The sequence below is a fragment of the Aphelocoma coerulescens genome, chromosome 6, assembly GCF_041296385.1.
Source record: "Aphelocoma coerulescens isolate FSJ_1873_10779 chromosome 6, UR_Acoe_1.0, whole genome shotgun sequence".
Taxonomy (NCBI): domain Eukaryota; kingdom Metazoa; phylum Chordata; class Aves; order Passeriformes; family Corvidae; genus Aphelocoma; species Aphelocoma coerulescens.
Window position 1 is genome coordinate 10,167,234 of NC_091020.1, and position 24,673 is coordinate 10,191,906.

At 40.9% G+C, this 24,673-nt stretch overlaps 2 protein-coding genes across 3 annotated transcripts in view; one reads left to right on the top strand and one right to left on the bottom strand.

Moving 5' to 3' along the window:
- The window catches only part of LRIT1 (leucine rich repeat, Ig-like and transmembrane domains 1), a 115,245-nt gene that overhangs the window by 72,018 nt on the left and 18,554 nt on the right, over positions 1 to 24,673 (top strand). The window lies entirely within an intron of this gene.
- RGR (retinal G protein coupled receptor) lies at positions 9,625 to 23,093 on the bottom strand. The gene is made up of 7 exons (XM_069019203.1): positions 23,015 to 23,093; positions 20,034 to 20,190; positions 19,125 to 19,246; positions 12,976 to 13,129; positions 12,286 to 12,403; positions 10,693 to 10,806; positions 9,625 to 9,768 (listed from the first exon to the last, which is right to left on the bottom strand). Exons 1-7 carry the CDS (start codon positions 23,091 to 23,093, stop codon positions 9,625 to 9,627), a joined length of 888 nt encoding a protein of 295 aa, XP_068875304.1.

A 24,673-nucleotide genomic window follows, 5' to 3' on the forward strand; every position in this document is an offset into this window, starting at 1 on the left:
AGCAGTGTAAGTGCTGATCAGCCATAAGGAAAACATCCCTGTGTTATAAACACTGAATCCAAAACATAGCTGTATACCAGCTGCTATGAAGAAAATTATTCTAACCCAGCCAAAACCAGAACAAGTGGCAAGCTCAGGCCTCGGAAATGTTGTAGTCAAAAGAAGTTAATAAATGCTCAGTGTAAGCATAGACTGTTGGGTGATAGGATTCTGACATGCCTCTAGTCCTGAATTCCTTAGTTTTGTTTGTAAAACTCTCATTTTTGCTGGTAATGAATTCTGAGAAAAGTAATTGCAAAAGGACACCAATTTTATCATTTGGTCCATGTAATAAAAGACACACTAAGGTATTTCTTGTCTTACTGAGGCTTGCAATGCTTGCTTCTCTTTTAATTTCCTCCTAATCCTATTTCAAAGCACTGAGGTTCAGCCAGCAGTAGTTACACAGCTGTTTGGTGGTAGATGGAGCCTTTAATTATGGGCAATGCCATGGGATTAATGTTTCTAATTTCAGCTGCTGAATGGGTTTCCACCGGAGTCAAGATCTATTTTTTTTCACTGATGCTTCAGGTTGAAACTCATTGCTGCTTCATGTGTTGTATTTATAAGTATGGCTGCTATATACATTTGATTTCAAATGCCATTTTTATGTAATTGTGTCAGAGGTGCTGATACTCTGCTCTCCCCACCTGTCTATCCCACAGCAGGTATATCTGTCTCCCTGCAATGGCCTCCAGTGTGCAGTTTCCCCTGGAGGATCCTGCCTCTGAATAAGCACCTGGTGCCTTCTAAATTTTTAGACCACTGAGGTTGGCTAGCATGACTCCCTTAAGCAAGCACACTGGGATGAGATCTGACCATATCTCTTATGTGCTCCACTTTCCAAGTGCTCTGTGGATGAGTTTGGAGAAAGCAGTGGAACGTTTCAAAATAGTTTTGGCCTTAATGGGAAGGAAAGCATTTGTAGCTTCACCAGGGTTGATCACTCTTTGCTGCTACCCAAGAAGCTTTTACACTTGGTTTGCATCCTTAGGAATGGATTATGATCTCTCAAACATCTGCTATCAAAATCTTACCTGATTGTTTATGTCACAGTAGGACATAAGGTTACCCCTTCTCCCTGACCATGAGGTCAGTGTGGCTCCACAATGCTAACCCTGCATCCTTGCCAGTCATAACCCCTGTAGCATCATTTGAGCCTTCATGGAAGCATTGCAAGGACGTTGATTACAGTGTAGGCAGTCCTGTTTCACCGAGGGCTGGGGAAATAAACTGTGCATAGGGGAACTAAGGAGTCAGAGCTTACTGAGCCAGGAATGACAACCTGGGCTGAAACTAGGCCAAATGTGTATCTTCAGAGGTATCTGTCTTTGTCTAAAAGGTTGCAAGTGATGGGGGTTTCACTAGTTCCCCTGATAAGCTGTTTCTGTCTTTTGTTGTCTTACTTAATTGCTGGGAAATTTCCTCTTATTTCAAGGTTGAATTTTTCTGACTTCAACTTTTATTCATTGGGTCTTTGTCAGTCAGATTGGAAAGCTCCTCACATATGTCTTCCTCAAGAGCAATTACCTACACAGTGTGATGAAGGTATGTCTGTGCTTTCTCTCAGTGAGCTGAATATGCTGAGCTTCTTACCCATCCCGTCAGAAGGCACAGGCTTTTTTTTAAAGCCAGAGAATTCATTTGTGACACTCACTTGAACTCTGTCCAATGACTTCAAATCCTCTTAAAATGCAGACACTAGGACAGGATTCTGTAATGTACTAAAGGTCTTGGCAATGCTGCCAAATGATGCTGAAATCCTTCATTATTTCTGCTTCATATTATTCTCCCCCACCCATATTCAAGAATCTCATTAGTCCTTTTTGCAACAGCATTGCCCAGACAGCTTACATTGAGGCGATTATCTATAATGACCCCTAAATCCTTTTCTGAGCTCTGTTTTTCAAAGCAAAGTCTTCTATCATGTAAATATAAGCAACTGCCATTCTTGGATCTCAAACACTTGTTCTTACCAAAATACATTTTTGCAGGTTACAACCACTTACCCTGAAGGCTCATGTACCCATCTATCTCTTAGCTACTACCCCACACGGTTTTATGGCACCTAAACAGGAGACTGTAACATAGAGAAGCAAAACCAAAAAGTCAGTCAAGAAAAAGTCTCTGGTTTAAAAATGTCCCCATTCAGTGGTATCTGTCTATGATCTGCATTTCAAGATCTGCCAGTAGCCTAGTATTCAGTTCATAGAACATGTTATGTGGTAATTCCATAAAAGGTATAATTAGCTGTATTTTACTTATCTTTACAAGTATGCTGGAGAAACTCAAGCTTTCACTAGGAACACACGAGTCTTTGCCTTTTGTCCTGGAAACAAATATCATGATCTAAATTTCTTTACATCTAGTCAAGTCAAATAATTTCCAAATTGTTCTCATTCAGTTGGCAAAACCAGGTCCAGCCATTAATTAAAAATAATTATTCCTAATTGGTAGTACAAGCATGTGATTCTAGGAAGGTCTTTTCTGGCTTAAATGATTCAATGATGCTGAGTTGCCTAGTCCCAGGTTTTGAATCCTTGCTGAGAACAGGCTGCAGTGAAGTGACTCAATGTGCTGACAAAGGATATGAAACAAAAATCCCCCCCTCTTTTCAGATTTATAGTCTGTTTAAGGTGTTTTTCCTTACTTTCTGTGTGGATTCCACTTCTGGGGAGAGCTTATGTACCAGACTCAGGCTTGGGGACCATCCTCCTGGAGCTGATATATCACACACTGATGCCAAGTATCTCAGTATGTAGATTCTTTGTAGATAAAGGGCTAACAGTAAATCAGCCCACTGTCTTGTGTCCATTAAGATTTTTGTTTGTTATCTATTTCAAGAAAGTTGAAACTTTCCCAGTAAAGGAAAGGCTTGAAAGACCTCTGGGAAATGCAGCATTGAATCCATATATCAGAGGCACCATTCTGTGTGATATCTAGGACATGCTGCCACTCAATGACCTGCTGAGACAGAAGCATAACTGCAGAGTGCTGATCAGCTTCAAAGTTTGAACTGACTCAGGTTCAGTAGTGAAAGAGCTGACAAATATTGCCACCACTGCACTGGGTTTGCTTTCCTTCTGTTTGTTTGATGGCATTTTCCCTTCCCCATCTGTACTTAATAGCATCCTTAAGCTGTTGTTTCTACAGTTGATTTCAGCACAATGGTCTCTCATACAATGTGATATAATTTGCTTGCAAAACTGTTTATCTTTGAATGGTGGGTCAGCTTATTGATAGAGAAATCAAGAATGTTGCTGTAGCACCTCATGGTGTAGTTAAGTGGAAGAAATCTTGGGGAAGTGGACACGAATCAATGAACACCATGAAAAAGATCTGTTTTCTCATTGTTCACCAGGAAAATTAAAAGAGTGGCTTCTCCAGCAATTATAGCCTCCAACTGTCGCCTGTCAAAATATGCTTTGTTTTCACTGTCAAGATCTAAAGCACATTGAAAATTTAGCACTCTTGCTGTAGCACTTGCAAGTTTTTTCTCTGCTTTCACTTACATAATATTCTTTGCTGCTTTTATATCACAGAATCATAGAATGGCTTGATTGGGTTTGGAAGGGATCTTAAAGGTCATCTAGTTCCAAGCCCTCTGCCTTAAGCAATGACACCTTTAACTAGACCAGGTTATTCAGAACCCCATCCAACCTGGCCTATATGTAAGTTAACTATTGCTGTCACCATTTCAGTCCTTTCTTTAAAAATAAGATATATATGTTTTTAGGACACAAATGTTTGTCTTCCTAGAGTCACATTCTTGTACTACAGTAATTAGAAATAATTATTTTTAAAACTTGACTTTTGATAGCACTGTGAAAAATATTAGCTCTTGCTTTGTAGCGGCACAATTATTTTTCCAATTCCCAAGAACAAATTGTTAGCAAAGAAAGCACATTTTCTACCATTAGAAACCTACTGAACTAGGTATTGTCTTCTGAAACATATTTCTAAACAGTGTTTAATTAGTTTGCATTAATTTGAGACCTGGGTTAATTAAAATTAGATTCCTTTGAAACAGGTAATTGAATTTGCATCTGAAATACTTCTCAACACGAAATTGACATTTAGGTGCAAAATATTAATTGTCTTGACCACTTCTGTGGGTCAGAGTCTCAAGGGAGGTGCAGCTCTCTGCAGCTCCCTTTGTGTCACCTCTCTGGCACTGTTAAGGGGTGCTATCCCTAACCAAGGAGCCCTGTGCTTGTCTCCTGCTTCTTCTGAAACAAGGAAAACCTGTACCCAGCACAGCCCATTTCCACAGCACTACCTCTCCTCTTCTGACAGTTTTGTGGTCTGATGCTCTGTTCCAAACAAAACCTTCTTTGGAAAATTTCATACATGGCTAACACTGGAAGAAGTTACAGTCTGTGGAAATCCAAGGGTCTCAGAGTGCTAAAAACCAATTATTACATCTTGCATGTACAATTTCAATTGTATTAATAATCATTCAGACTTGCATCTCACTGAGAAGCATTTTTGTGCTTCGCAGTGCTGTTATTGGATCCTTTTGTCTTTTAATGATATACACAAAGATTAAATTAGTAAACTTCCAAACAGCACCTAATATAGATGTGTAGGCATGTGTGTTCACCATTTGAAAATTCTGATTATTTTACATAATATTAATGCACCAGGTCCATCTTCCCTTTTTCTCTGTGGCAAGTGGAATGCCTCTTTTCATAACAAAAAGGCTTCTGAGTGTTTACTGTGCTAGCCTGGCCAGGGTAGCTCATATAGACCATTGACTGTAATCCTCTGATGAGCAATCTTGAGTGTGAACATGTATAAAAAGGCATATGGTGCCAAATAGTTTTGCAGTTTAGTTGCAATGTGCAAACTCTCACTGTCATAGGCTGAGGTGTGAGCCTCTACTTTGTCATCCTCACAGGTGAAACATGAACAGAAATTTAAGTGAGACATAACAGAAAGGATGAGTACTTGTGACTAACACTTGCCATTCATCATATTGTAAGGATCTTATACTTTTTGTATTTGTACCCCACCTTGTTGAACCAAACCAATCATTAGCACTTGGGTTCATCTTTAAGAATTTGGCCGTCCATTTTTTCCTCTGTGATGACAAAACCAGCTCACTGCACTGTTTTACAGTAATGCAATTCAAAGAGGCATGATGATAGACTGGGAAAGTGCAGATTCCTCCTCTGACCCTATTGCTGAATTGTTGTGTAATGCTCCCATCAGCTGTACTGGAGTTCTGGGAAAAACACATCAGAGTGTGTGTGAAGCACATGAAGAACGTGCACTGCAGAAAAACCTGACTCCTTTTTACTGAACTGTGGGGTGTTTGTAAGTGTGGGCAGTGTGGGAAAGCTGAGTCAACAAGATCTGGATTTTCCAGTGTTCTTGAGGACACAGTTTGGAGTTGTGGGTGTTTAATAACCTTGAAAATAGAACTGCAAGAGATGCTATGTAAGGTGTGAGGCATTTATGTCTGCTGAAAGAAAACCTGAAGAAATTATGCTTTGTATCTAGAGATAAGGAGGAAAAATTGCCTTCTGATTTTTCTTTGAAAGTCTGTTTTTCATCAGTGTGTCAAAACACAAATGAGCAGAATTAGTTTGCCTGTAAGGATAGTAGGGTGGTTAAGTGATATCGGATATAATACTGCAGATCACTGGGTGTTAATAGTGGTTGGATGCTGAATCAAGTAATTGAACCCTAAGGAGAGCCACACCTTCCTCTTCTGTTTTGGTTGTCTTCAAAACCTTCCCAACAAAGGGCTGCAGTGGCTAATGTGATGTAACCTGAGGTGTCATTTAATTATTTTTAACAGTGGGCATGCTGTTGTTGTAGTCACTCTCATCTTTAGTGACAGGACAGGTATTAATCACTGGTGTTCCTATTGGCTGTACTGGCATAAGCTGAGTCTCCATTTTTTTGTTCTTACACAGTTTGCTTTAGAGAATAGGTGGAATACTACGTGTATAGGAGTGTCTTACACCCCTGGATAACCCCCTGGCCTGTACTTTGGTTAGGGTAATGTAAATCCTGTTTCTAGCCATCTGGGATTCTCCAGAGTGCAAAAACATTATAGGATTTTGTATGCTTCAGTGTAAACTACTCAAGATAACACCTTGTTGTGACAGGTGTTATCAGGATGGTAACAGATACCCATTTGCAAGACCCGGACAAGCAACAGCACCACAGGGAACTGGGCCAGCACATTGTGGTGAAGGCTGACTATGCTAAGGATAAGCTGTGTAAATAACTGGACGTGTTGGGCTTCTTGATGCACTTCAGTTTGCTTTCAGACATTTTCCTGAAGCACAGCACACTTGTTTAGGCCCTTGTTAGTGGTCATCAGCCACTTCTTAATGTGGATAATCCGTGGTGAGAACTAGTCATAGCTAGAAGAGTGACCAGGTATCAGGTACTGCTAGATCTTGGTGACCAGTCCCTGAAAACTCTCATGTTTAATTGCATGTCTTTCTTTCTTTCTTTTTTTTTTCTTTTTCTTTTTCTTTTTTTTTTTTTTTTTTTTGTGGCGAGAGTGAGAGAATCCATGATCCAATTAAAGAGCCATGAGCAGCCTCAGTTCCTCCACTCTTTGGCAGAAAGTCAGCAACCAAGGCTATGAACTAAAATTTGAACAGTTTGTTCAAATGCTTTGTTTCTCTCTCTCCACTCAGTAAGGAGCTTTTGTAACTTGTATGAAGGAGCCCTCAGGCTGGGACAGCTACGGGCCTGACTGGATGAGACGCATTTGTTGAAAATATTTAGGGTGGAGATAAATGACAGGAGAAAGGATTCAGGTTTTATGTACATGTTTAGGTTTGAAGGTGCAGAGTGAAACCAGGTGGGATTTCTGACCAGATGGGAGCAACACAGTGCACAGGAAACCATCTGTGGTGAGGTGTCTCTCTCCTGGGTGGGACAGGCTGTTCTCATCTCACTGTAGTGCACTGTACTGCATCTGCTTATTCCCAAGCTTATAGTACTATGCCAGGCTATATGAACATGTCCTGTGTTCTTCACAGTCCATCTGTAAGTTTTGCACCATCCCTAGGTCTGAAAGTTTTCAGTGACCTTTTTACCTTGCATTTCTTCAGTGGGGCTGTAGAGGACAGCTTTGGTTGCTGCTCGGGACAGAGGCCCCATTCGTCTCAAGGCTTGAATACAATTTACCAATTTTATGCTCTCTAAGTCATGATATTCAGCTTTACCCATCACTAGTTTTCAGTAATCAATATGAAAAAGAATGCATAAACCTAGTCAGAGGCACATTTAGATTTGTAACTGTTCAACAGAATGAAGAAACAGCTCTGCTGCTTTCTACTCCCACATTAGAAAGTTTGTAGTAAGAGCAAGTCAAACATCAGTCTGCAAATGGTCTAAGAGCCAAAGCCTGAGATGAATTTCTGATGTGTTTCCTTTAAGCCATGGGGACTCAGTCCCTAACCAGATGTCTTTAGCTGTTATTTATTACATTATTACAGTCTTTTTGTGTAAGTCATAATGTGTTTCAGTAGGCAGATGTGATGAACATTCCTCAAACTATGAACTTCAGACAATGTACATCTCAAATTAATTTTGCTGTATGTCCCATTGTTCTTGTGCTACTGGGAGCAGCAAACAATCATTCTGTCTCTCATCCCCTGAATCCTTGGTTCAATAATGCTCTCTCTGTTCTCCTCACCAGCCACCTCTTCTGAGCCAACACTCTCCTTCATTTCCTCCCTACTGCACTCAAGCTTCTGCCTGTGTTTGATCATCTTTGTGGCGCTTTTCTAGTTTATCCTCTGAGTTGGAATGACCCAAACTATGCACCCTATTCACTAAGTCTGAATTACTGGTTTTCAAATGGTGTGACTGTGTGTCCTCTTTTGTTACCAATTCCTTTTTTAGTGTTTTTTAGCATTCTGCTGGGATTTGTCAGCGTGACCCCGCTGACAAGTCAGCTGGTGATTGCAAGACCTACTCAGGCCTCTTCCCTGAGAAACAGATAATTGCACATTCAGAGCCTGTCACTGTAGATACATAGTTAAAGGTAATTTTGTGCCCAGATACATTATTTTGCACTTATCAGTGCAAACATTTTGTCATCTGCTCACTTTATATTATGTGTACCTAAGATGTAAGTCTTAGCTGTCAGCTTTAGATGTCATTATTCTGCGTAATTTTGTCATGGCATTATTCAGTGCTCTGTCAGGTAGTTTGTGACCAGATTGAGCCTCACAAAGTCCCACAGCACATCTCTGAATGGGATCCTGCTGGTTGACTGCTGACAAAATGACATTTATTCCCTATCTCTAGACATGAGAGGAATGTCCCTTCTACCCACCGATTGTTTAGCTTTCAGGATTGTACCATCTACCCTTTTGTAACCCACAAACAACTGGTTTCCCTTTAAGTATGTTGGAAGGCATCAAAAGGATGGATCAATTTTTTCCTTGGTTAGTTTCAAAAACCCTTTCACTGTCAATGCTTGGAAATGAACCATATGACCCCTGTAAGTATCAATTAGGTTTGCTTTTTTTGTACACACTATCTCTCCTAATCTGTGTTGTGCACGTATTTTTTTACAAATGGGCAATTCTGAGACGCATCTTGTAATAACAGACAACATCAACTGACAGTTTTTCATCCCATAAGCAATATGAGCAACATGAGCAAATACAAGTGTTTAAAACGGACATTTCTGGTAGTTTAAAATACATATGAATTCTGATAATTATGAAAGTGACTTTTTAATTGCTCAGACTCTTTAATCACAACTGATTCAGTGATTGCTTTCACTTATGTAGACCATAGGGGAATTTAATGGAAGATGTGAAGTTAATTTTTATTCTTATGACATTTTTCGAACAGAATCTGACTCATACCTCCCTTTAGTTCTCGCTCAAAAAGATGAATGTTTATGATGGACTATAAGCTTTTGATTGTCCTGCTAGGCAGCAGCTGCAAAATCTGATGTAGTTTAGTGTGTGACAAAGCTGAATGTCACCCAGTGATTCATTTGAATGGGAGCCAAGCTAATATTCCTTACTGGGGAAATATGCTCACTAAAATGTTTTTATGGAACTAGGATGTCAGATTCATGATAGAAATTTGGAAACTCCTGTTCTGAGTGCACTGAAAATGAGTTGTTCAGATGAACAAGCTATTTATACAGACATGTGGTTAATACTGGCTACTGGTTTAATCTTTTAGTAATCCAGACATTACCATATGGACGACCTGCACAGATTGATCTGATGAGGCCTCACTGGATAAATGAATATCCTACTTCAGTTAATTTTCTGAGCTTTATGATAGCTTTTATGAGGAGAAAATAAATGCTTTCCAGCACATATTTTATTTGCAGTGACATATAAAATGAGACTGATGACAATCAACATGGGTTTAAGGCAGCTTGTTTGACAAGCAGCTCATGATGGTTTGGACAGTTATCTGGAGGGCTTTCTTTCCATACTTCATTGTGAGTAGCCAATGCACAGCCTTTCCAATGTGGAACCACCTTTGCACATACATATCAGAGAATGCACTCAGTTTTCTCTTGAATTTTGCTTTCAGCGATGTACTCACAGTAATTTTGTTTAATGCCATAATGGGTTATTTAGTTTTGTTATCAACCTCTGCCTTCTCAATCTTCTGTCCTGTGAGGAACTGCCATATTCCTCCTCTGTAGTTCTCATTTCCCAGGGCATATACAAAGGCATCCACCGTTGGCACAGTCTTGGCAATAAGGGCAGGAATCTGTCATGAGACACAATGTTTATTACTAGGAAAACACACCGAGAAGCCAACAGGCTGATTTCAGCCTTATGTTCAGTTTTCCTTTACCAAAAAAAAACCTGTCTCCAATGGCATTAGCTTGCTACTCCCAGAGAGAGGAGAAGTAAAAGCAGTTTGGCTGGTTGCAAGTCCTACTCAGGAAATTATAGTCTCCAGGAGGAAGAATTTTGGTTGGCATTGCCTGAAACAGGGATAGTTCAGTTGAGAGTGAATACAAACACTTAGGAGGAGTGGAAGGTGTGCCATGGACACCTTTGGACGGATGGATGAAGAGGCTGATGTTACTAACACATTTAATGTGGGATACTGATTACAGTAATGCATTTGGTGACCTGAAACTGGGCTGATTTTGGGGCACTGAATGAAAGCTGAAAGGTTTGATGGGATATTACTAAGTCCCAATAGTGGTTTTGGAGCCAAGACTCATAAAAGAAAGGGGAAAAATGAGGCAGCATAACCTTAGGAGTGATCAATTACAGCTTCCTTGAGGAGAGAGAAGTATTAGAAATATGAATGAGACAAACAGTTTCTTTATAACTGAAAATTCTGAGCTGGTGCCTCACTCTGGGAAGGACACTAAAAGCTCCTACATGGCATAGAACAGTACAGGCTACAGACCCCTGACTAAGTGCTGAAGAAAAGTACCCCAACTTCCTACATTTTTGCTTGATCAAAGCAGTAATGCAATGCCTGTTATATCACTGTGCTTACCTGTTTTCACTAAAAAATGGTAGATGAACAGAATGCTTTGAGGAAAAGGACTACTTCTTACATATGTTTTTACAGGTAAACCCAGTTATCAGTAAACTGGCATTGTTCATGGAGACAGAGAGAGGAGAGTAAGGAGAATGCCACAGTTTGGGTTCTGAGGTGGCACTGACGTACCATGCGGTATTTTGGTGGAATGAACATCACATTTTCCACTGCTGCGTAGGAGCACAGGAGGCAATAGGGACCCCAGCAAATGACCAGTGTCTTCAATGGTAAACCAGTATTAAACTGAAAAACAAGAGCAATAGGTTTCTTTTTGTTTCACAATCACACGCTACAACAAATGGGTGGGAGAAGTCCTGTGAGACCGTGGTTTGTGTTCAGCAGCAGGAGAGGATCAGCCAACAGGACATGGGATAGCACAGTGCAGCAGCACCAAGGCCTTGATCCTGGGCATGGGTGGGGAGTGGCAGAGGTGGCAAAACACCTTAGGGTATGTGGCAGAGGTGGCAAAACACCTTAGGGTATATCAGACAAATCAGTGTGTGCTAGATATAGAAGCCGTGGCCAATAATTGCTGCTGAGAAGAGAGAGCAATGTGAAAATCTAAAAGCAGATTAAAAGGAATGATATTTTGCTGACTTCTTAGATGGTCTTGCAGACAAACTGTGTGAAGCCACTGCTATGGTGGTGCAACAGATGCATGCAGTAGCTGTGTTGTGGTAGTAAGATTCCTCTGTCCTTCATGCTAGGGCCCTATCCATGGTGTTCATGGCCAGCTGTTCCCAAGTATCTTACAAATATTAATGACTAAGGAAGTGATAATTTTATCCTTAAATTTTCTATATTGTAACTTGTCTGCACAGCTACAGAATATGGTGAGGAAGAAATCACATTCTAGTGCATTTAAACTCTCTGGAAAAAAGTAATAAACATAATAAGGAACACTGAGATTTGTTCAATAAATAAATAGAGGGCACATGTATTTATTCCAGTCAGCTACAAACAAGTCTGCCTGGCTGTCTCTGTTGATATAACACTTCTCTTGAGAACTGACTGTCTTTACTGAGTGCATGGGTCAGGCTGTGCCCACCAGCCATGTGTAGTGCCCCAGACTGTATGGCCTGCACCTCAGCAAACAACTCATATAATCACCACATTACATTCCCATAAACCTGCCACACCAGAACCATTCCTTTGTTTCCAGCTCATAAAGATTTCTGAATTTCCTCAGCCAAGTGTAAACACAGTGTGTACGGGCAGGCCCTTCTCCCCCATGGGGTGCCTGCGTGTTTCCTTGCAGAGCTGCAGTTCTGTCTGACTTCCTCAACCATAAACCAAAGGCCTGGAGCAAAGCAGGAAATAGCAATCCTTCCAGAGATAAATTTATCTGGATAAATATTGATATGCTATTGGCAAATATTCTGTAAGCTCTGTGTTTGTTTTTTGAGGAGAGTTGGACCAGCGTTGATGGAGGGAAATCTTCAGGATGACTGGTCCAACTCCCTCTTTGATGGGGAATCAGCACTAGGTCAGGGCAGATGTGGCCATCTGGTAAAATGCTGACATTTCCAAGGATGGTGTTTCCACAAACTTTCTGAATGGCCTCATCCTGTGTTGCTCTACTCTCCTACTTAAGTAGCACTGGGGAGTTAGCATAGAAGGAGCTGAGTCAAAGTCTTTGTGAAAGAAATTGGTTTTTTTTAAGGACTTTGTCTCTACTGGATGCAGGCAAGGTGATTGCAGGGGCTGAGGGTGCTTTCTTACCTTAAAGTGCCCAGTTTTCCTGAACTTTTGGTGTATGGACTGATAAGCCGTCATCATGATGAAGCCTGGGATCATGAAATTGAAAGTGGACAGAGCAAAAAGGAATGTGACATAGTTTCTGGAAAAGGTGAGGAGGGAAAGAAAAAAAGAGGGTGTTAATTTCTCTTGAGTGCATCTCTGTAAACTTGCTGTAAGTATGTACCAAATTGTATTTTTAAATTGGTAAAACCAGTTTTGTCAATGTGTTTCAGGTGCAGCATTTGCTGGCCAGTTAAGCCATGCTGTTGTGTGTGGGATGGATTGTGTTGTAGAAAATCACAACAGCTGTTTGTATTCTAAACTCAAACATCCCTACGTGGACATCTGTGCTGGACTGCATAAAGCCAAAAGCATTCTGAAAGAGTTTCAAGCCCTAAACCCAGAAAAGATGCAGCATATAGATGAGTGAGGGAGCATCAGAAAGCTGAGCACCCGCCTTTCCCACAGAGGAAGCTGACTTTAGCTGTTCCACATGCCACCATGCGAGTCCAGGCGGCCTTGGGTGATGCCTGGCTTGTCCCAGCTGCTGGGGAGGGACATCTCCCCCAGAAACAGTGGTGGGCACAGCTGGGGGTTTTGTGTGCCACTAAGACCATCCTAGGGGATGACAGCCTCCACTCTGCTCCTGTGGGAGCTGGCCCTGGCCCTCACCTGTCCCCTTTGCTGTAGTCCAGGGTGCAGCAGGTTCGGAGGGGTTCGTAGTTGTATTCTCCCCACCCCAGTAAGGGCATTATGGACCAGAAGGCAGCAAACAGCCATGCAAACACCATCATGGAGGCAGCCGTGCTCCACTGCAGCCTGCTCCCTGTGGAAGAGAAAAGAGGCTCTCCATGCCCCGAACAAAACCACTGGAAACAGCTGTCAGGCCCTTGGGCCTCAGGCAGAAACAAGCAGGTGTCTGTGTTTTGTATCCTGAAGCTGACCCAAGTCTGGAGGAATTAGTCTTGCATAAAATATGAAGGAAGCTTTTAGGAAACAGCAAACTGTACTTCCCTTTTGTGTGTTTTACTTGGACAAATGCTGTATTGCTGCTCAGTTTTGCACCATGCTGGAGATACAGCTGCTGTTATGAACATTATATTCTTGTGTTTTGGGAATGTGTTTAAGGACACAGATGAGGCAGAGAGTAGAATGAACAGGGTGATGCAATAAATAGCGTTTGAAGAAACAGAGTCCCATTGCAGAGTGCGGGTCAGATCAGAAACGTGACTCTGCACACACTCCCCAGCCCCTGCCTACTTCCTTCCTGCCTGGCCAGGAGTGCAGGGCATGTGGGGATATCTAATACACCCTGTTCTAAAATTACTGGTCATCAATATACATGTGTGTATACATATATACAACCTGACAACAGAGCTTGTTCTAAAACTACTGCTGGACAAGTAATTTTCCCCCTAAGATCATCACTTATCCTAGGAAATGTGAAGCTCAGAATTAGTAATTTTTTTCCTAATTTTATAATAAAGTGTTCCCTTGTGCCCATCTCATCCAGTTCCATCAAATACCATAGGAATGAAATGAAATGAAAGATTGGAAACTTCAGAAGACCCAGGAAGTATTTATTCATGGAGAAGGCAGGCAGGATTCCTTGCTGCTGCAGGATGTTGTGCTAGCCTCGCTGCTTGCATGTAAAAAGGTCTGGATAATTTTTTTACAGAGGCCAAAGTCTGTCATCATGGCTGTGCTGAGCAGCCCATGACGCCAGCAGCACCAGCAAGGAGAACAGTGACTTTCCTCAGCACTCCTTTCTAATCAAATCTCCCATTATGGACAAGTAGTGATGCAATTTTCACTGAGGCTGGGAAGCAATCTTTTTGTCTGCCCTTAGACAGCAGCATCATGACAGGAGGCAGGAAGATTCAGGCCAATTCTGAACTTTCCCTCAGAGATGAAGGACGGGGGATGAGGTGCATGAGGTGAGTCCCTGCCATGGGGTCAGACGTGGCTGACTCGTGGGTGAAGGACATGTGGGGGCCTCATAGGCTGGAGATCCCCATAAAGGAGCAGCTCCAGGAAGAACCACAAACTCTACAGTAGCTATTTTGTGTTGTACTGTTCTTGTATATTTTAAAAAAGGAAAATAAAGGGTGTTAGTGAAACTGCCCTTTTACAGGAGTTCTGATTCCATCCCTCTCCTTTTTCTTATCTTCCAGAGGTTCTTCAGGGAAAAAAATTAAAGTTTGAATTGCATTAAGAATCAACTTGGAAAATTCGTTTGGTGCACGTGTTCAAAATTAATAATGGGAAAAGACAGTTGTACACATTGCAATTTAAATACAAAGGAGAATTAAAATCCTTTGTATGAAATAGTCTAGGTTTTATATTTGGTATTTGCAAAAAATAGTTTACTTTTTTAGTAATTTAAAACATTATTTTGGAATAATTACTAATGAAGAATTGGTAAGTCCTAATGATAAGGACTAATATCTGTCTTTTGTATGATTACTACATAGAAGATATACTTTGGCTGCAAAGGCTTAAATATTGCTTTGTAGTACTGGCATAATATGACTCTAGAATTACATAGATGAAAATAAAATAATAGCTTTTGATTCAGGGGACTAGAAATACAAGTGCAACTTTTTAGTAATTTGTAATTATTATTAAACTCCCCATCCAAAGAAGCAATGTAGCCTAAGCACCTTCTTACTTTAGTGTTTGTGCCTTTTCTGTGAAAAAACTATGAGGAAAAGTTTATTTTAGTTACTTTTCCGTGGGAGTTAGGGATCATCATTTTCTTATAGATGCAGAATAAAAGGACTATGCAGTAATGGAGGCTAGCACCAGGCATGTCTCAACAGCCTGCCTTTGGAAAGCTCATTTCTGGGGCTGAGCTCATCTTTTCTCTCCTCTCACACTTAAGGGGCCTACTTTCGATGCTCAAAGAGGAGAGAATCAGAACTAATAAAATTAAATTTTTCCTTTTGGCTTTGACCTTTTGCAAAATGAGATTAATGGTGAAGTAGACCTGGTGAAATCAGCTGCTGGTTGACCCTCCAGAAAATATTTACACACACATCAGAAGTAGCTAAAAATGTGTGAATGTCAAATTACACAAGCTTGAGATTATTTTGGTTTTACTCAGAAAAAACGCTTTCAGTACAAGAACAGTGAAAGAATCCTGCTGTGTTCACGTGGCAAAAATGTCCTCCCCTGAGAAAGCCAAGAGCAAGAGCTCAAGTTGAGAGCAGTTCAGTGGTTTTTGTGCACAGTAGGCCATTGCTTTACCTTAAATGCCTTCTCTTGGCCTGATAAAATTTAATGTAATGGCCATGTAGGTCCTAATTCAATTAAATCATATGTAGGGAGTTCAGCATAGGCTTACAGATATAATTCCTAATTAGGGCCCAGTGCAGGCAGTTTGGTCCTTTTAAGTCTAATCGCTCTTGTGCTCTGGTTTTCTCTCTTTGAAAAGCAAAAAGGAAGCCTCTCTTTTCCACACAGTGAAATATTAATACAGGGAATTTAAAATGATTTCTCTAATTGCTTTGGAACAGAAAGAGTGCTCCCCCATCATTCAAAGATTACTAAAATTGTAATGCCAAAAGCTGAACTTTTAGGAAGTGCTATATAGAGCAGGGAACCTTAATCCTTTTGATCATGATGGCCAGTTTTTAGTGATATAAACTATTTTTTAGTTTGTGGAAACATTTATGATTTTTTTTTTTTTTAAGATTTATGATTTATTCAAACATTTAGCTGATTTTCACAAAGTGAAAAATACATCTCTGACACTGTGGCTAACTTTCAGCTAGATTTCAGTCTGCTGTTCAAAAGCAGTGTCTCAAGTAAAAGGTCAACAGGATTTTCTATGATGGAGGGGGAAAAAGTCCCTTTTCCTCATTCTTGCAAATGGTTAAGTTATTATAACTGTATAATATTAAGTTACAATATGTTCCAGGACATTATGGCATGCATCATTTAAGCTAAGTTTGTCAAAGACAGAAATATCTGAAAATCTGCTAATCAAAAATATGTATCAGTCATAAGTAAAATAGGTGTTAGTACCTACTTCATCTGCAGTGCAAAAAGCACCAGTCACTGGAGCTCACAAGTATTCATTTTTTGTAGGAATAAGAAAGCTGTAATGTGTAACAGCTACTTTTGTGCATATAATTATAAAAAGCTCTTTAAAATAACCTAATTAAGGGATTTTTTTTCCTGTGGTTCTTCATGAACTTAGAACTGTCTTGGTGATTGCCTCCTGCTTCAGAGAAAAATGCAAGATCTGTATAAACATCGACATCTTGTCAGGGAAAACTGATACAGGTGCAAAGCTAGATGAAGGGAATGTGGCAGGGTGGCTGCAGTGTGACAGGAGTCTAGGATTTACTCCTAATTTGACAGAACTGACAGCTTCAATTGGAGCAACCCAGGTTACCTTGGTTGTTAAGGATTAGATAAAAGTCACTGTAACTCTACTTTTTGAAATTGAATGCTGCTGTGAAATCCCTGCTAGTTTTGTTTGTCTTCTCTTTTAAAATATTGAGAGAAGTACTGATATAAATCACTTCAGATTTACTGTTTCCTCATAATTCTTAAATGCAAGTTAAAAATCTTCTGTGTTTTTTTCTTTCCTTTTAATTCTGTAACTGTATGCTGTACTTATGAACTGACCAGGATCCTTCCCCTCTTCACAAACTTCTGATGGCAGCACAAATGGCCAGAGAGGGAGAACTGACAATGTCTACCTTGATTTAAACTGTCACCTTCTCTCCTGAATACTTGGCTGCTGAGAGGCAGCTTCCTCAGAATTTGTGCTTTTCTTCTTCACCATCAGGCACTTACATAAAACTACTTCTGTTTTCTCCTTTGCCCCTAGTGATCAAATTTTAAAAGCTTTTTTTCCCATCTTGCTAGAGATTGACATTGATACCCTTCAGAATCCCCTGCTTTTTCTACTCTCATTGCATAATTTTAGGTTATTTCTGTAGTTCACTCCTCTTTGCTGTGAAAGTAGCATCTCATAAACCCCAGAGCCACACTTAGGGGGGATGAAAAGAGAGTTGCCCAGTATGGTTGCCTGGAAGTTAAAAAAAAAAAAAACAAGAGAGGGGAGAATAAAATATCTTGACCTTCTCTATCATATGGGGTGATAATACTATTTTCTTCCATATGCCAAGCAATATCAACCTGATTTCTGGTGAGTGACTTGTCTAGTTACCAATACACTTTAAAGATGGTGCTTTGTCACTTAGGGTTGTGCTGACTTCCACATCTAAAAACCTGGTCAATTTTCAGAATGTTGGTGAGCAAATTTGTGTTATTAGCATACAGAATGGTTGTAAAGTCCCAAGTTATCCTATCATCATAGTAATCTCTCACGTTCTCATCAGCTCTTTCTTCCCAGAAATATGGATAGTGGATAATCAAGTGCCAAGCTGAGGAATGCCACAACAAAGTTGTTTTTGGGAAACAGTTTGGACATAACAAAAAAGCCTGGGGATGATGTAATTGAGTCTGGAAGGAGTACCAGATCCTGGGGAATGAAGATAAAAGGCTGATAGCTTTGATTTTTAGGTAAAGCTATTTTGTACCTTCTGTACAGGCATGCAACTCTCACCAGTGTCAACAGGAGTTTAATGTATGGATTGAGAACACAGTATAGCCTGTAGGCTTGGTATGGCATATCTATGAAATATGACTTAATCTTTCTTGCAATCAGCATGTGAAGAATTGAACTAGCAGGGGCTGGTTTTACTGGAATAACCACAGGGCATGAGCATCCTGGGTTTCTGGTTTTGTTTTGTTGTTCAAAATGTTCACTATAGGAGCCATGTTTGGCTATCAGTTTGTAACAATTTGAGCAAAGTAAAGAAGCTTGTGCCCTTAGGGTTCTTCTGCCTGTGCTCTTAAAGTACTGTATGCTCTTGACTGGAGGGGTGCATGACACAAAAGCATTAAAGCCAATGTGGCAGAGAGTAAAATGTCTTTCCCAGACATGCTTATTTTCAGGCTCTCCTGTAAAATACAGATGCTCCTCTCCCAGCTCCAAATGCATTTCAGTGTCCAAGGGGTGTTAGTATGGATTTCGCTCACAGCCTGCATTATTTGGGGCCTTTGTCTAGACATGAAAAAATACATATCTTTTCCTGAGCTGAATTCCTGTAAAAATTGCAGAACAAAAATGTTGGCAGCCTTTCCACACTCAGCAGGATCATCAGACTGACTATATTCCCTATGTGGTTTGGGTGTGTTTTGCCATTTGCTGCTAAAATCACATGTAGGCTGTGCCTGAAAGGCTGTGTGGGTATAGATGTCTCTTGCACCCCAAAATACCTGTGTGTTGCACAAAGGGGCTGCTGAGCTCTGTCTGCCCAATCATGCCTCTGCACGGGCTCTGTTCCAGTCACCATCTCTGCAGAGGCAGCTCTCTGCTTACATCAAATTTATCTATAATTAGTAAACTCTGCATGGACATGATGATCTGTTTGGTGCACAGCAGGGTGTTGGATGAAAGCCCAAGATGAATAGATTTTTCTTCAATATGAGGAGTTGGATTTTTTGGGGGGATTTTGTTTTAAAGATTACCAATGGGTTAAGAGAAAGCATGGCAAGAGGGTCACAAACTGGATGCGATGATGATGAGGAAATGTCTCCTGAAGGTGGTTGATGATTGCCTCCTGTATGGGAAGAGGTCCTTTGGAGAAGCTGTTTATATTTGCTCTATCTAGTGTGTAAGATAAACAAACTTATATATAAGATACACAAATAATAACTGTGTGCTTGCTTTGATTCTCAGAAATCTAAGCCAGCTGCCTTTTGCAGGGTGAGGTTGTGAGGTAAATTGAAGCCCTTACTTGTACAGTAGTGATGGTATCGGTCCCAGGCGACGGCAGCGCTGGAGCTAATGCTGGCCAGCGCTGTCAGGAAGCCATGGAATCCATGGATTTGACAGCCATCGGAGCCATAGGGCCAGTATCTGTCAACAAACAAGGAATATATTAAGAAAACGACAGAGAAAGGTGAAGACATGTTTGGAAATTGCATTAACAGAGAGGGTAAAACGATAGCCTGTGCTTATGCTGTCTGAGAAACACTGTGAAAGATGTTACTGTGCTTGCTTTTAGGCATTTGCCAGCATTTTTCTTGCTGTGGTGTCTCTTACAGTACTGTGAAAGATGTTACTGTGCTTGCTTTTAGGCATTTGCCAGCATTTTTCTTGCTGTGGTGTCTCTTACAGTACAACAGCTATTTGTATTCTTAATACTGAGAAGAAAATATAACCCTGCATCTGTGTATTGAAAAGTTGGAGTTTTTAAATTTGAAATGTACATTTCATCCAATTATCTAGGTCTTCAAGATTTGCCCTCTTTGTGAGGAGCCAATTTGTCAATTTGTGCAAGTCAGTGGAACACAACAAATAGATACAGACTTGCAGACAAATTTGGGGTCAATCTAGAGGTTTAGTGAAGTGATATTTTGATACTCAAGTAGCTTCTATAACTGATAAAGCTGTCTGGTTAAATGTCTTCTCTAGTCAGTCTTATAATCTGTCAATAATTATATGCAGTAAAATCTGCTTTTCTACTTGCCTGGTAGAACCATAGAGAGTTTTGTTTTGCCCTTTCAGACTGAGGGAATGAGAAGGTTGGCTATGTGTTACGGTAGGAAGAGCGATATTTAATTAGTTAGACCTCTTAGAACTTAAGCTGTTAATTTTCATGTGGTTGTCCCAAGCATGCTTCAGGAAAACCCTTCTGCCATACCTGAGGAAGCTGGAAAAGGCAGCGATGAATGCATTGATGCAGATGCCACAGTCGGCCAGGGCAATGCTGAGAACCAGCAGATTGCTGGGAGTTCGGAGCTCTTTGATTTTTCGGAAAGAAATAATTGTCAAGCCATTGAGACAGAAACCAAGCAGGGCTGAAAGACAGAATTGTTTGGTGTGAGTCAACTGGACATGGAAAATATCTACAATGATGCTGCTGTTTTCTTTGATAAGAGAACAATAATTAAAGTGGAATCTTATGCTCAGGGAATAGATCTGTAGTGGTCAGTCTGCACGCAAGTTACAAAGGCTTTCAGAAGAAAAGTTGTAGGTGACAGCTCAAGCCAGTGCTTCAGACTTCATCAGTCATGTGGGGCAGAAATGGTTTGATCTTATTTGTAATTCTGCCTTTTGTTATAATAAGAGAAACTGGATTGTCAGGCTCCATGCAGGGACACATGGTTCAGGGTTCAGAGCAAAGGAGATGTAGAGGAGGCAGTTTCAGGAGAGCTGACAGCCAGCACATGCTGCTGGTATACACATGTCCAGGCCTGACTTTGATAGAGAAATGGTTTGTATTTAATATAAATTATAACATTCTTTTTTGTTTAAGCACAGAAATCCCTCAGCTATGTTTCAGTCAGCCTGTCTCCCTTTGGGCTTCTGTCTCAGGGCAGTCTACACAGTGCTTGAATCACACCAGCTCAATCTCATTACTGCCCCTCGTCAATAGACTATACATGAAAAGGAATAATCTCATTATGAAAAGCAGTCACTGATAGATTTTAAAAAAATAAGTTTACGTTGGTGCTCAGAGAGGAATCCAAGCAACCCAAGCTATTCACCCAGCACAGAGCTGTGCCACCCTGAAATCCATCCTTCACTGGTTTAAACGCAGGCTTTGTCCTTTAATGCCCTTTTCAAGGTGACCTGAATTACTTTAGCTCTGATGAGGCTCTGACTCAACATCCAGTCTCTAAGTTTCAGTTAGATGAGAGGCACTATGTCTTTTTCTTTGTGCTCTTCTTGGAAAAAGAAATGATGTAGCACAGAAAAAATCCATATCCCCTAATTCTGTAAAGTAGTGTAGTTACTTATGCTTCTTGTCTTAATTCTGCAGTTACATAAGATGGATGATTTTTTTCTAGTCAGAAATCCTGCTTCTACCTTAATTGCATTAATGGCTGATGGCATAACCATAGTAACAGCTGATGTGTGTCTATCATTACACAACACATAACAAAATATTTCCAGAGAAAAGTTTGGAGCCATTTGAGATCGGCTGTTTTTATTTCCTCCCCGTCAGATTACCTCCCACCCACAGGGTGAAACTGCTGTCAGCTTTCCCAAATGCAGAGAAGCCTTTAGGAGAGATATGTTCTGAGCATATTTAGAGTAGAGCTGAGAGTTATTACTATATCAGCTTTTTTTTTTCTATCTTTTCCCTGTTTTTGGAAGCCTCAGGCTTTATCAGATTCTGCTATCTTGAAGGTCAGCATGAGTGTACAAATAAAGAACTTACTAAATTAAAAAAAAAGCTTTAAATTTTTGTTTTTAGGTCAGCAAATGTGTCCACTTAATAAAGTGAATGTAGCTCTTCACCACAACCTTTTTTTGCAAACTGCACTTAGAAGCTGCCATAAAAAAGGAGAGATCCTATTGCCTTTGTCTCAGAATGTTTCAGAAAGTGAGTTAATCCTTGATTATTTAGCTTGGTCTTCTAACCCAAATGACAATAATAAAGTTTTATTGCCAATCTACTGGGCACATACTGCCTAAAACCCTATGGAAAATACTTGTGTTTAGTAAAACATAAATGTATTAGACTATAGCTAGTTTAAACTGAAGGTTACCAGGGAGTGCTTTGCTTGAACTTCCACAGCTGCAGGTCCCCAGCAGGCTGCAGACCCCAGCACAGGTCAGGGCTGGCAGGGCTGGGGTGCCATGAGGAGGTCCTTCCAGCACCCAGTGCTGTCCCTGTCCCTGTCCTCCTGCTGCTTCCCACCCCTCAGGATTGGAGTGCAGAACCTGCCAGGCCCTGCCAGGCTGTGCACATGGCTCAGGGACTGTCGGCCAGGCTTAGCCCTGGACTCTCTTTAGGCAGCAGCCTGCCCCTGGGCAAGAAATAGAAGCTTTTTCCTTTCTCCTCCAAGGAAGAGTGTCTGACAGCATTTCCAGCTTTCCTTTGAAGCCAGATATGAGCCTGGTTGCAAGGGGAAGGTGAGCACCCTTTGTCCATGTTCATGGGCTGAGCTAATGAGCTCATTCTGATGGTGCTCACAGCTTCTCCTCCTCTGCTGTTGGGCCCCATGATTCCCACATCCCCCTCTGAGCAGCACTATGCAGGATGGGATTCCAGGCCCTGGGACTGACACCAGCATAATCCCAGCTATAAGCCTTTCCTAGCTGCCAGGTAGATATAAATTCACAGTTTTGTTGCAGTCTCACAACAAGTGGCATATCACAAGAAAAGATCACAGTGGCTAAATTAAATTGATATGATTTGTTACCTTTTACCCAGCAGCCATTAATTGAAGTGCTACTAATGTAGTCTGGATGTATGCTAACAGTTCATAGGTTTTTTTGGAGCGATCATGTTCGATTATAAGACAGCCATCACAACCCACAAAACAAGCAGTACAATTTTATTGAGAGATTATCAGTCATTTCAACTTCTTTCCCCAGAGGAAGATAAAATTGCCTTTAAAAGTCAAACAAAACAAAACAAAACAAAAACAAACTTACATCCCAAATTCTTGAAAAGAGAGCTGAGTAGCAAGTACTTCACTGCCACAGCTATGCATAGAGCTTGCAGCTCACACTGATTTACTCACCAGAAGTACTGGTGATGTAGCCACAGTAACCAGGGTCAGCATACCACAAATGCTGCTGTTTACTTCAATTTTACTTTCCCCCCTGTCACCAAAAATAATAGAAGGAAAAAATCTTATTGCTGCCGAGGTCCCACACCAAACTTACCTTCTACCAGCAGGGCAGTGCCAATGGCAAACACTTCTATTTCAGTGAAACCTTCAGGGAGAGAGTGTGCAGTGACCATTTTTATGATAAATATGCCAAAAGATTTAACCTCTGCCCTCTGTTATAGCTGTAGGGCTGCCTTTTCTCTGGATCCCTCTACTTTCAGTAGCCCAAGGCTTCTTAAAGGAGCAGCTCACGTGCAAACACATGCTGTTATTATATAAAAGCTTTGGGGTTTTTACTCCTGCCACTACAATCCCTGCAGGAATGTTATTAATGATGGGAATAGCATCAACCCACACTCCCCCTTCCCCTGCAAATCGTATTTCAGACACCAGCAAAATGAAAGCATTCATTGCAATTACAACAAGTTCTTTGTAGACACAAGATTAAGAAACCTGTCCAGTTAATTTTGCAACACTGGAAAAGAATTAAAGGTTGTGGGACAAAGGAAACATGTAATTGGGGAGTGACCTGAAAAACAAAGGGGCACTCATTGAGTTGATAATTAGAGGAAAAGTATGAACCAATAATTTCTGCAGCTTGTAGATCTTCCCCTCACACATTTTTTTAGAAACTGGCCAGCGTATTTTTCTGGCAATGACTGTTCTCTATATTAACATATTTCTTCTTTGTAACTGAGGCTTAAATTAATGTGCACACTGGCACAGCCTGTTTAAAGGCAAACACAAATTACTGATTTGGGGCCCTAAACATACAGGGATGTGAGTGAGTTGCTCAGTGGTGAGCACTCACAGGAGTCACCTTACTGTCCTTTTGGAGATGTTTGGGGACTGGAGTCTGGGTGTACAGTGGCTCTGGAGTATGTGCAGTGTGCAGCCTGTCCAGCCTCCAGCTCATTGACTTAACAAGGTGCCACTAGCATGATCGTTGCTTCCTTGATACATAACTTTCTTCATCCTGATAATCCTGCTGCAAAATGGGAGCAAAAAGGGAGCTGAAGCACAGGGGATATTAGCTTCCCCCGTCTCAGGCCCCACACTGTGCTGACCTGGCTCCCAGTTGATTGAGGTGTCAGGCAGTGTGAATTCGCTTCAGATGCCATCAGAGCTTGTTCAGGTCTCCTCACTACATGGTGAAGGTGCATTGTGGTCAGTGCTGTTGGTTGAAGATAGTGGTGGTTTTTTGCAGTTTTCCTGAAATCTGTGCTTTACAGGCTGTGATGCCCAGGAGAACTGATTAGAGCTTCAAGGCTGTTGTGAAGCCATCTTGCTGTGTTTTTTGATCTCCGGTATTCAATTTACAGCTCTTTTTGATGTAGGTAATTGCCTTGATGGATATGCTCTTGGATTTTGAAGTAGAATTCAGGAGGGCATGATATATGTTAGGCTATACAGATGTGTGGTTTAAGCAGAGTACAATTACATTGCACCACATAAATCCATTGTTGTGTTTGCCTCTCACTCACCTACATGTCTTGATGACAAAGAAGGTGACAGTCCTGCCTCCTAGCAGGGCAAATGAGTGATCCAAACTTGTGTTTTAATAGTGATCCATTGTATGTTCTTGCAAAAAATTAGTGCTAGATTTTTTAAATGTGCTGTAAATCTTTCTAGTGTGATAGTTCTGAAAATGGATGGATCATTGTAATGCTTGTCAACATAAAGCTGCACAGCTCTTCTAGACTGGGGATAAAGG

What these genes read in the sequence shown, in the direction of transcription:
- RGR (XM_069019203.1), bottom strand. Translation starts at nt 23,093, where the DNA reads ATGGTCACTGCACACTCTCTCCCTGAAGGTTTCACTGAAATAGAAGTG. An exon ending in ATACCATCACTACTGTACAA is followed by an intron (nt 13,130 to 19,124) that starts GTAAGGGCTTCA and finishes TCTCTTCCACAG; the next exon opens with GGAGCAGGCTGCAGTGGAGC. An exon ending in GACTACAGCAAAGGGGACAG is followed by an intron (nt 12,404 to 12,975) that starts GTGAGGGCCAGG and finishes CACCTTTTCCAG; the next exon opens with AAACTATGTCACATTCCTTT.